Source organism: Syngnathoides biaculeatus, chromosome 22 (genome assembly GCF_019802595.1).
Source record: "Syngnathoides biaculeatus isolate LvHL_M chromosome 22, ASM1980259v1, whole genome shotgun sequence".
NCBI lineage: Eukaryota > Metazoa > Chordata > Actinopteri > Syngnathiformes > Syngnathidae > Syngnathoides > Syngnathoides biaculeatus.
In genome coordinates, this window is record NC_084661.1 from 15,694,200 (window position 1) to 15,706,069 (window position 11,870).

Here is an 11,870-nt window from a genome sequence, read left to right on the forward strand (position 1 = left end):
ATTTTAAAATCCAATCAAAACTGACCTGTCTGGTGCCACTTTGAAATGATTTTGTTTCTTATGTAAATATTTGGTATGCTACGACATCTAGTGGCCGTGGTGCAAAAGAACCTATTGATAAGTCTGAGTCAAAATGTGCCAAATTAACTTTTTATGGTTCTAAAAAAAGTGTACTAACTTAATCATTATTTCATTGAGTTTAATAGTGCCTTTACAAAAACAATAAATTAATTGCAAATATATATATATAATACATACTCGTTTGTGACATGGCACAGCATGACAATGTTAAGAAAAGATAATTAAAATATACTGGAAGCGTCTCGATGGCGATGAATGCTCGGTCCGCGGGGGCCACTGACGCGTCAGCCCCAAGCGAGATCGGCTGGCGACGCCGCCCTCTAGAGTTCCTGCGGACCGAGACCGTCAGGTCTCTTTGTGCGATTCTAAATAAATTGGCTTGGCCTGCTTCCTCAGACGCTGCTGCGCTCGCAGCTTCCTCCCTTTCTGAGTGGCCAGTCCCAGAGGCGGCAGATATGTCTGCGGGGAAGAAAACAAAACAAAAAAAAAACATAATCAGTCACGTTTTCGGCTTCATGTTCGAGTGCAGTTTACTTACAGCCCTTGGATATGGAATCCTGTAATGTAGACCTGTGTGATGAAGCAAAACACATTTGTATGAACCTAAAATGCACTATAGCTTTAGAAAAATAGGACTCCATAATATTGTACTTCATAAAAAATAAATTATATATATATATATATATATATATATATATATATATATATATGACACAATTAAATAGACTGTTGAAAATTTCAACAGACATTGACTTGATATGGTCCGGCTCCTTCTGTTGTGCACGCATACCACATGATATTAAACGAGATGACAAAACAAAAAAAAATAAGTATAAACGCGACTCTCTTCTCTTACCTATTTCCATCCTCGCTTCACATTCCTCAATACATTTCTTGATTGCGCCTTGATCGGTCATCTGTAAAAGGAGCGAACGCAACAAACGGCCGATTAATCCGAACGACAGCGCGGCACATACCGCCGCAGAAGTCGCGCTCACCTGCTGGTTCTGTCGGAACAGAGTGCGGGCCTCCTGAATGATATACTTCCTCTCGGCGGCGGTGTCACCTGCCACCCCGCTCTGGGCTTGCCAGGTTCGTGCGATGCGAAACGCCCGCCTGTACAGCGACAACACCGTCCTCTGAGTGGAGGCCGTCATCTGGACTCAAGATTGGAATCTTTTTTGTTAAATAAAAAACCAAAAAGGTTCAAGAATTAGTTCAAGACTGAAATAAGTGATTATGCTTTTTTTTTTTTTTTACAATATTACACAGAGCGTTGACTTTTATAATATCGCATTAGTACAGTAATTAATAACACGCGGGGGGGGGGCATTACCGTTCAGATACCCCTGCAATTCCGCCATTTTACTCTAGATGTCGCTCAAACATTACTGACATAAGCGGATGCGAAGTGAATGACAGTTGTGAAATTGTGTTACATACTGAATATTACTTTCGATATAGCGTCAGAAAAGTGCTATCGTTCGCGTGTTTTCTGTTCCATTCCAACATTTCCATTCGCAATCGGTTAATTATGCACTCGTGAGTCAATAGCGATCTCATAGAAATAACACAGACAAAATGTAGCCCTCTTCAGCTGAGCACACACGCTTTTTGGGATGATGAAATTAACTTAAATTATTTTGAAAATAAAATGTAATAACGACAAGACAAAAAGATTACCTTTGAAAAGTGAACTTAAATGCTTCTTGTAAGGTGAAGCTGCCTGGCTCTGGTGTCGCAAATAGTTGTCGCATAATAGTGACGTCACCTGTCCTTTTATTAAATAAATGTATTTTAAAAAAATAGCGAAGCGCTCACTTCACCGAATGTTAACGTAAATTAATTATTTTAAGGAAACGTGGTATACCTATGTTATAATTAATTCGTAGCGTAACTATTTTTTTTTTATCTTGCTTGGCACAGTTTTAATCTCTTAAGGAGCTCTTGGATGTTCGACAAACATGTCGTTCAGTCGTTTTGTAAATTGATTTTATTTATTTTTTATTACAGCTGTTATTCCATACATACGATCGCTGTCGTCTCACAGAATTAAAGGATAATCGTCAGCCGCGCTGCGGTGAAGATCAGCTGTTTTAGCCGCTTGGAACGGGGAGGAAGTGATGCGTTCAAATGCCTGCAAAGAAGCTCCACCAAAAAGGGGGAAGCACAAAGAAATCGGCTCCCGTGTAGATTTCGCTCCAGTCTCTCAACTCACGTCGACGTGCGAACTGGACTTTTACTCAACTAGAATGACACCATTTTAACGTTGAACGTTTTAATTCGTTTTCTTTTGCTTTCCCTTACCAAGCTGCCACCGCTGTTACAATTCAAAAGTATTTTTTTTTTCGCTGCTTGCTAGCTGGGCGAGCTAATGTGATTGAACGCGACTACTAGTTTGTCTTCAGTTCGTTTCTGGTCGTACGGGCCAGCGTAGAACCGTTTTTATTATCACGACTGGGTACCGGATGGAACGTTTATCCGAGTCCACACAACTGGAACTTCAAAAAAGGTACGTTTGGGACTCTGTTTTAATCGACAGACTTAGCTTAGCTGATAGCTAACTTTTACTCGTTCGGGCCCCGGTCGGTGGTTCTGATAAACTGCCGCTCGGTTACATCTTTATGTCGTTATTGATGATAATCTAAAAGTGATTAAATTCCTGCTCTGTGACTGGCAAAATCAAAACTATCACTGGGTTGCTAAGATACTTTCCGGACGAACATAGCTAACAAACTTAGTTAAATTTAAAAAAAAAAAAAAAAAGATACGAATTAACATCAAATTATTCTGTTTATAAATAGTATAATATTGGATTCGCTCAGGGATACAATTATGTGAAATTGACAGCATAAATAGTTAGGTGCCTGGAGTGCCTTCTCACCCAAAATGTTGTCTCTTTTTTTTTTTTAATTAACAAAAAAAAAAAAATTAAATACCACAGCACCTGAGGAAGGACAACCTACAGAGAGACGGAAGGTGGGAGTGACGAGGTGTCACTCACTTGTCCAGACCTGGCAGCTTGGGATTCACAAAATGCTCAAATCATTTTTGAACATCAGCTTCTTGAAAAAAAAAAAATAACTAAAAAATAAAAGAAAATAACTGACTGAAAGCATTAAAACGCAATGTAGCGTTAGCAAAATTTTTCCTCTCAAGTACTCCTCTGTGATTTGTAATCAATCATATCATCCAAATATTAAATTCCAACCTAAAAAAAAAAAGCAGTATTTTTAATAACTCTTTCTGAACAAGTTAGGCTACCAATGTAGCAGCTGCGGTTAACTTCTGCTTGTTTACAGTAGTAATGTTAATAATTTCAAAACCACCACCCACCCACTCAAGACACACGCCATCAATGAGACAATCAGCCAGGCTGACCAAAGTTCCAGAAAATACTTTACGTTATACAGCGATTCTTTGGTGAGTTACTCGTCATCGAGTCATCTGTTCTTTTTCACTTTTTGTCGGGAGTCAGAATTTGAAGTATGATCCAGTTTCAGATAGGCTGCCACTCAAAGTGAAAACAAAACAATGGATCAGTGAAGGTACTTTAATGCACTCGTACATGGGAAAGGAGACCTGGACACATTTCCGAACTGTATTGAATTGTAGGCGGAAATGCACAATTGTCGATTTCAACTTTTTATGTGGTTTGATTGTCATTTTTCTGTGTTCGATTTGTATTTGTTGACTGGACTTTGATTCAGCTGGGGTTGGTTATTCTTTAAGCGAACTAAGTACAATTGAGTTATCTCGGGTAACTTAAGGAAATTACATTTTGATGATAGGGATTGCCTTGTTTGGTGTTCAATATGTACTTTGAGATTGATTATTAAAACACGAATTTCCTTAATTTTCGTAAACATGCGTTGGGTGGTGTTGTAATCAGTGCGCTCGGGGGAGACGTCTGTACATGCCCAGAGCAACGCGAGTTTATCAGTTCTGCCTCCGAGCTGAGCGGCATTCCCTAATCACGACGGCGCGGTGAAGCGTGGCCAAGCGGGATCGGAAATAATTGGTAATATCTGGGCTGTCACCCTGTTATTGTTCAAATATGTGTGTACACTGTACGACGTCTGACGACTGCTTAGCACATATTTGTCTTTAGTTCCTCTCGAGTTTCAACGTACAATTGAACTATTATGCATACATTATGCATTTTAACAAATGTGCATCGGCGGTGTTATGGATCTATATATCCTTGTCAATCATGGTGTTCTTCCCACGTTACATTTTTTTTTTTTATTGTAGTTTAATTACAGTATTTTTTCCCAATATTTAGATTCAATTTTAATTATATCATTTCTTTCCACTTGGGTTTTCAATTCTCATGTTGTACTGCGGTATCGTTAATTTTTGTGCGCGTAATTGTATGGTTTGAAACGGCAGGCCGCAGCCCGGTGAGTGACGTGGGCGTCATTCAATGAGCATTTAGGGTACGCTGGCTGTTTTAACTGGCTAACTTTGTGGTCGTGTAGAAAGACAATCACTGCAAAGTTTGGCGACAACTCTTGGCTTTGTTTTGTTTTCGTTTATTTTATTTTTTTGTCATCAAATTACTTCAAGTTATTCAATTAATCATTGCAGATAGTCTCACTGTATGTAAACTGAGCATAAACCTTTTTCAATGGCAGGATTTTTGACACAACCTTAGTATTGGATTTCTTTAAAAAAGTGCCTGGAAGTCTATAAGTCTTGTCCATCGCAGAATGTTTGTCGCGTTGATATTTCTGCTTATGACGACGAGATGTTGTCTTTTCAGCATTGCAGGTGTCCAGACCACAATGATGGGGAAGCACAGAGAGCGAGTGATTTGCGGCCAATGCAAGCGATAGTCGGTAAGTCACCATTTTGCACATCGTCACACCGTTTCTGTTTTGATTTGGCCAGTACAAAAAAAAATATCTGTATCGGCTTTAAATCGGTCTGTTGTGCAGCTGGAAAGTATTCACCGAGCTTGACTTTTTCCACGTTTTGTTGTGTTTCAAACAATAACTGTTTGGTAAAGTGGCACATCTGACCCTCGCACATTTCCTCTCTCGCATTTTGAGGGGAAAGAAAACGAAGAAAATAAAGATGTCAGTACGATAACGTTAGCATTTTCTATTGTCCATCTAAGCAGAGTATGCCAATAATTTGGGCCTGATTCACGCGTTGCGTCAAAGCAGAGGACGTCTTGATGCTTTGTGGCGCGTTATCGGGTAGAAAAATGTTCAATTCTGGTGGGAGAGAACCTGGCAAAGTGATTTTTTTCGAAAGCTATTTTGGTGGAGTTGTACTGTAAACAGCTAAGCGGTAATAATAAAGGCATAATAATTGCAGCGTCTCGCTATCCAGAGCTTTGTAGTAAAATGATATACCGCGACGTCTTTGCGGGAGGCTTTCAAAGTTCCCTGCTCAGCCTGAAATACACCTCAAAGTGCTCTTCTTGGAACTAGAACGCTCACGAATGACTTTAACTTGGACACGCTACTGCGAAATTAGTATGCGATAGTCCTGTTCCCCTTTATTTTTTTCTGTTGCTGCATCACCTCCTTCTCCTCCTGAAAATAAGCAAAGTCAGGGCTTTCTTATTCAACAGTGACAAATACATACAGTACAGCCTCGCTTCTTGACCAAAATCCACTTCTCGAACCGCATTCTAGAACGATTTGTTCGAAAACCGAATCGATATTTCCCATTACAATGAATGGAAAAAGAAATCCTGCGTTCCAAGGGTAAAAAATTTGGCTTTTTAAAGCATTTTTTAAGCTTTTCCTGATAATAAACTTCATAGTAGGAATACATGTGTAGTTGAATTTATATAATAGAATAATTTATATAATATTTCAATTTTTTTTCGGCGTGGGAATTCGCAACAAAGCGCGTCGTGGGTCAGCTGGTCTGACCACGCCCGTTATGTTATTTCCGGGTTTTGCGGGGGGCGTTCGAGTACTGATCTTCGTTTGAAAACGGAAGCAAAAAAAAATTTTGAAATTTTCGTTCGAGAACGGACGCTGTACTGTATTGCCAATATACGTTTCGCTCAGCGGGGAAAGCGTCCCGACTCCCTTCAATATTTTTATACGTCACCGCTTCTAAAGGTGGGATGGCGTCAATGCCCATTGCCGCCGGGTATATTTGGCACAGGTAGTCATAAATGTACATTTGTATCTTATACTTTATGCAATTACTCTACAGTTTGTTTGTTTTTTGTACTAAACAGTCAAGAATTCATCCGATTTAAAGACCTTCATCAAGTTAAGATGTTTGAATACCATTTTGAAGGGAAATTCCCTTGTTTTGAATTAACAACGTATCCAATAGGTCATGTCATATAAAACTGTACCTTGACAATGTGATGTTAATCCTCTCCAATTAAATGTTTTTATGAGAAGATTTTTATCGGCAATTACAAATTTTCACGGCCGTCGCCATTTTGGCGAGTCACATGACCTACGTGCGCGGATGTGACGTAAAAGGCGCGGCAGCAATGGCTCGCTTACGTTTGGAAACAATTGTGGCCAGCGCTGATTTCTTGGATTTATCCTCATCTGATGAAGAAATAGCAGCGTGGGTTCATCGTGAAGACGGAGGAATGCGTCCATACAGATTTGAACCTGTGGCCGTAAATAATGTTGAATATTCGGATGGTTCTTTGGATGGGAATGACGCATCATTCCCGAGAAATCAGCGTTAGCCACAATTGTTTCCCAACGTAAGCGAGCCTTTGTTGCTGCGCCTATTATGTCACATCCGCGCACGTAGTTCATATGACTCTCCAAAATGTCGTCGCCCGTGAAAATTCGTATTTCCCAAATAAAAATCTTCTCAAATCACCATTAAATGGGAGATGATTAACATCACATTGTCATGGTGCAGCACATATGACGTGGCCTATTGGATACTTTGTTAATCCAAACCACCAGGATTTCCCTTTAAGAATTTCAGATGTTATTGATTTCAGATGATAGTGAGATGTTTGGTTACTTCCAATCACTTCAAGATAAGTGAAGCGGATAAGCGCGGAAATTGATTTTGGAACTTGAGTCGGTGCTACCAATTTGAGGTCAACTGGGATAACCATACGGCCGTGCAAAAACTTTCCAGCCTGTGCGAATAAATGTATTTCGCACCAAATATTTTTAAGGCCTTAACATAAATTGAAAATGATTATTGTGAGACCTCTTAGATCTATCTGATAATATTAAAAACCGTCATTGTCCAGATATGTCTTGGCCTGATTGTATCAAGTCTTTTGTTAAGGGGCAACCTTTGACCCTTGCGGTTTGCTCAAGGACTTGAGGGAATGTTGAGACATCCGGACGAGCCAGAGCAGAGGCGTCTAGGTGGTTCGGACGGCGACTGAAGGGAGGAGGAGGAGGAGGAGGAGGAGGATCGACCGACGGGCGAGCCGGGAGGAAGACATGGGCCAGTGCATCACCAAGTGCAAGAACCCGACATCCTCGCTCGGCAGCAAGAGCGGCGACAAGGAGAGCGGCTCCAAGTCCCACAAGAAAAGCGGCTGCATGGGTAGCGCCGGAAGCCACAAGGAAGAGTCGAGCACGCCGTGCGGTAAGCCCGGCACCGAGCTGTCGAATGGCACCAAGGCCCCGGAGGTTTCCGTGGAGACGCCCATCATCTCGGCCTTGATGGGAGAACCGCTCAAGGAGGAGAGCCCGGACGGAGACGGGCTGTCCGTAAAGCACATCGAGGAGCTTTTCTCCTGCTACAAGGACGAGCAGGAGGACGCCATCTTGGAGGAAGGCATGGAGAGGTTCTGCAACGACCTGTGCGTGGACCCCGCGGAGTTCCGCGTGCTGGTTCTGGCCTGGAAGTTCCAGGCGGCCACCATGTGCAAGTTTACAAGGTGAGACGGCGTTTTGGGGAGGAGCCGTGCTCATGTGGGGTTTTCTTTTTACAGTAAGTTGCCCCCCCCCCTCCCCCCTCCTCCCTAGTACACAGGAAATGTATTCTGCACTGCCAAAGTCAGTGTGTACTTCGTCTGAATAGAATAGCCTTCCGGATGAGTCAGTAACTCCCCCTCCCCCCCCCCAGATTTTTAAGCTCGGGCTCTTTTGTAACCAAACTATGCCGATAATGGACCCACTAAGATATCAACTAATTGTTATGGAAGTTGTTGTGTACATTTTCATTTGCATGGAACTTTACACAGAGGACTCACAAAGTGCTTCACAAAGTTAAACTAATCAAGTGTATAGATTCAGATTTTACAGTAAATAGAAAAATCTTAAAAAAAAAAGAATAAAATCAAAACTAGGCTTACTGGAAAGTCTGCCTAAACAAAATTAATTTAACTGATTTTTAAAAAAAAAAAAAAACACAACAGAAGAGGCAGATCTTTGCTCAAAAGGAAGTCCATTTCACAATTTCTGGGGAAACAGGCCACAAGGCTCTATTAACTTTCATTTTTTTTTTTTAAATCTCATGTGAGGGACGTTTCGTGAAAGGCAGACTGCAGCGTCGTAACTTGCCCGCGCTCAACTTTATTTGTACAGCAAACACAAACACACAAAGCTGTAACACACGGTCGTATATAAGGCTGGAAATAAAATCACTAAATATAGTCATGAATAAATAAAAAGCGTTCTCTCAATAAAATGTACAAAAAATGCCATCACAGTGCACGTGGTGTCACTGGAGTTGGCTGCAAGATAAAGTTTGAATATATGTAATATAAGTGCATTTACCCAATAAACATTTGTTTGTTGCTTGGCAATTAAAAACGAATGGTTCAAATCCCGTCGATCATTTGGTTCTCTCGCATCACGACAATAAATCAAGACATAATCCACTAAATACGCAAGGGCCTGACTGACCGTTGAGGGCTCCGTAAGTAGCTGTTAAAAATGTGTATTTAATCAATTAAAATAAATTTAAAAAAAAAAAAAAAGACAATCACAGAACAGGAGTGAAGTGACGGTATCGAAACAAAAGTCATTCGGAATTAATCTGGCGATGTAGTGAAGATTTGTGGTGACAAGTGAAAAGAAAAATCCTTCATGATTTGAGCTTTACATTTTACATGAGACAATATACAACAGTCCTCTTTGTTATACTCATATTTTTCTTTATATGAGACCTAAACACGTGTACATCATTTGTATCCGTCTGTGATGTGACGTGTGCTACAAAAAGTCTTGTCTATAATGAAGCTACAAATTTTCAAAGTTCATTGTGGGATACATTAAAAAGCACAATATCAGGGAAAACCTCAACTTTATAGGGCACTGCGGTGCATATAAAGTCTACACACCCCCTGTTCAAAGACCGGCTGCACTTGTTGTAGTGGTCCGTCTCTTAATTTCCTTTTATTGTCCCGTGTTTGGCGTCACCAGGAAGGAGTTTGTTGAGGGCTGCAAGGCCATCCAGGCGGACAGCCTCGAAGGCATCTGCTCTCGCTTCCCGTCGATGCTGCTGGAGGCGCAGGGCGAGGAGAACTTCAAGGACCTGTACCGCTTCACCTTCCAGTTCGGCCTGGACGCCGACGAGGGCCAGCGCTCGCTGCAGCGGGACATCGCCATTGCCCTGTGGCGCTTGGTCTTCACCCAGGACATGCCCTCCATCCTGGAGCACTGGCTGGACTTCCTGGGGGAGAACCCCCCGGGCATCCGGGGGATCTCTCGGGACACGTGGAACATGTTCCTGAACTTCACGCAGGCCATCGGGCCCGACCTGAGCAACTACAGCGAGGACGAGGCCTGGCCCAGCCTCTTCGACACCTTCGTCGAGTGGGAATTGGAGCGCAGGAAAAGAGAGGAGGAGCCGGCGCCGGTCCCGGCGGACCGCGAGGACACGCCCACTGAGACGGAGCGTTCCCTGAGCACGAACCGGCTTCAGACCGAGGGTGGCCGCGGATCACAGACGTGGGGGGGCCACTGAATTTTGGCGACCATCAGATGAAATTGAGTATTGTCGTACATCTGGTCATTTCTGTTGGGATGGGATTCCTGCTTTGCAATTTTTTTTTTTTTTTTTTTTTTTGAAAGGGCTCTATGAACTGACATTTTTAGCACTTCTATTTAAATTATTGCTCTACTCCCTGCTGTGTTTTAGTTACATTTTACTTGCACCGACCCACCGTGATGCAGCCAACGTACCTGTCGATAGCTTTGTTCAAAAAGGAGAAAAAAAACAAAGGGCTGTTACGTTTACCCCGTTCCTGTTTCACGAATTACAGCGGTGCTTTGAGGTACAAGTTTTGTGGGGGATCCGATTTGTTGCTTTGACTTGTGAGCAAAAACTTGAAATACCGGCAACTGCATGGTGAAGTTATTTCACAATTGCAAATACCAAGTTTTAATTTACCGTCTAACTAAACCAAAAATGACACTTTGTGTATTTTTAAAACAGCCGTACAGCCTTTCAGTCCCACTATCTTTATGCTAATTAGCATTTATGTTGTTGTGCTGTAACACAAACAGCACTGTCATGTAAAAATGACTTGGTGCAGTACTGATGAGCTGAGAGGAGTTGAGATAAGTCGGGCACAGTCTGTATTGTGTTATGCAGTAATAAAATGGTCATTTGCTGTTATGTTTTTTAAGTAGAATATTATAAAGTACTACTTTCCCTTATTAAAATCTTTTGTTTTTGGAAAGAAGGGCGGATTCGATTAAGTTCATTCCAACGGGAAAACGCGATCACGGAACTCGTATCTCAAGGCACCACTATTCATTTTTATCTGCTGTTTTGTTATGTGACTTTATTTTATTATTATTATTTTTTTTTTTTAAAGGGAAAAGGGGACAAATAGTTTTTGGGAAATGTGAGGGTGATGCTGATTGGACTAAATGTGCTCGTGTTGTGTTCGCTTCTATCTTGCAGTGCTGTGAGGACGACTTAGTTGCACTTGTGTTGCCTTGGCCACTTTTGGCAAAAACCGAAACATTGCATTCTATTCCAAGGGCATTTTCTATACGGACCGGGATTCCTTTTTTGACGATTTGGAAATCTTGGCCTCGGCGAGCGCGTTTGAGGTTTGCAGTTGCTCCGCTGTCGACCTCTCGCATCTCCCAAATGTCCATCTTTTAAAGAAGCAGCGAATTGTGTTAAAAAATATATATATATAATAATAATAATAATAATGCGCAATGCCGCCGGCTTCTACTTGAAATCCAAACGAGCGGGTCACTTCCAGTCGAGATCTTGCTTGCTCGATCCTGTTGCTTTTGAAATATGAGTATTGTTTACCTCCAGGCGGTCAGGGATTGATACAGCCTGTACACACAAACACACAAAAAGTGCACACTTCATGTATTTAACGGTGGTTCTAATACTGCACAAACCTCCTTGGCATGCTAGGTCGCTATACTGCATTAATTCCACTGAAACAACTTCGTGAGTTTGGTCACAGGTGTCAAACTCAAGGCCCGGGGGGCCAGATCCGGCCCGCCACGTGATTTTATGTGGCCCGCGTAGGCAAAGCATGTTTCAAATTCCTTGATTTTTGCTCAAATCTGTAGCAAATTGTCAAATCATAAATGAAAACGTTGAGATATTACAAGTATTTTGGTGTTATCAAACATCAACAATAGTTGAAAAACGCGCTACCACTGATTTCTGATTCCAAATCTAGTTCGACAAAGTGGCCCGCGGCAAAAATGAGTTTGACACCCCCGAATTCGATGAATAGACGAGTATGGAAAGCCTCTTTAGTGTTTATTTGCGATCCAGCTTCAAGTCCTTGTGTGCTGTTTTTCCTCACTAGTAAGACAAGTAGGCGCACTAGTGGACCAAGTGTCCCCACAGCCCTTAAAGTATATTTGATAGCCTTATACAGCTTC

At 41.7% G+C, this 11,870-nt stretch overlaps 2 protein-coding genes across 5 annotated transcripts; one reads left to right on the forward strand and one right to left on the reverse strand.

Annotated features, from left to right (window-relative positions):
* Nucleotides 1-200: 200 nt before the first annotated feature.
* lyrm1 (LYR motif containing 1) lies at nucleotides 201-2,229 on the reverse strand. Of its 3 annotated transcripts, none has more exons than XM_061809668.1 (5): nucleotides 2,113-2,229; nucleotides 1,080-1,257; nucleotides 938-998; nucleotides 620-651; nucleotides 201-540 (listed from the first exon to the last, which is right to left on the reverse strand). In XM_061809668.1, the coding sequence occupies exons 2-5, from the start codon at nucleotides 1,236-1,238 to the stop codon at nucleotides 427-429; spliced, it is 366 nt and encodes a 121-aa protein (XP_061665652.1). In that variant the 5' UTR covers nucleotides 1,239-1,257; nucleotides 2,113-2,229; the 3' UTR covers nucleotides 201-426. The 3 variants fall into 3 exon arrangements, with proteins under 3 accessions (XP_061665652.1, XP_061665653.1, XP_061665651.1); XM_061809669.1 differs by lacking the exon at nucleotides 2,113-2,229 and adding an exon at nucleotides 1,765-1,980 and having other exon boundaries at nucleotides 1,080-1,238; XM_061809667.1 differs by lacking the exon at nucleotides 2,113-2,229 and adding an exon at nucleotides 1,765-1,969.
* Nucleotides 2,230-2,452: 223 nt separating this feature from the next.
* Nucleotides 2,453-10,687, forward strand: dcun1d3 (defective in cullin neddylation 1 domain containing 3). Of its 2 annotated transcripts, none has more exons than XM_061809666.1 (4): nucleotides 2,453-2,593; nucleotides 4,847-4,922; nucleotides 7,330-7,933; nucleotides 9,423-10,687. In XM_061809666.1, the coding sequence occupies exons 3-4, from the start codon at nucleotides 7,491-7,493 to the stop codon at nucleotides 9,964-9,966; spliced, it is 987 nt and encodes a 328-aa protein (XP_061665650.1). In that variant the 5' UTR covers nucleotides 2,453-2,593; nucleotides 4,847-4,922; nucleotides 7,330-7,490; the 3' UTR covers nucleotides 9,967-10,687. The 2 variants fall into 2 exon arrangements, with proteins under 2 accessions (XP_061665650.1, XP_061665649.1); XM_061809665.1 differs by having other exon boundaries at nucleotides 7,362-7,933.
* The last annotated feature ends 1,183 nt before the right edge of the window (nucleotides 10,688-11,870 follow it).

Excerpts from the sequence above, each read along its gene's own strand:
- lyrm1 (XM_061809668.1), bottom strand. The coding sequence starts at position 1,238 with ATGACGGCCTCCACTCAGAGGACGGTGTTGTCGCTGTACAGGCGGGCG. Across the intron at positions 652-937 it reads TGAAGCGAGGATGGAAATAG|GTCTACATTACAGGATTCCA; the intron begins GTAAGAGAAGAG and ends TTCATCACACAG. Across the intron at positions 541-619 it reads GGATTCCATATCCAAGGGCT|ACATATCTGCCGCCTCTGGG; the intron begins GTAAGTAAACTG and ends TCTTCCCCGCAG.
- dcun1d3 (XM_061809666.1), top strand. The coding sequence starts at position 7,491 with ATGGGCCAGTGCATCACCAAGTGCAAGAACCCGACATCCTCGCTCGGC. Across the intron at positions 7,934-9,422 it reads ACCATGTGCAAGTTTACAAG|GAAGGAGTTTGTTGAGGGCT; the intron begins GTGAGACGGCGT and ends TGGCGTCACCAG.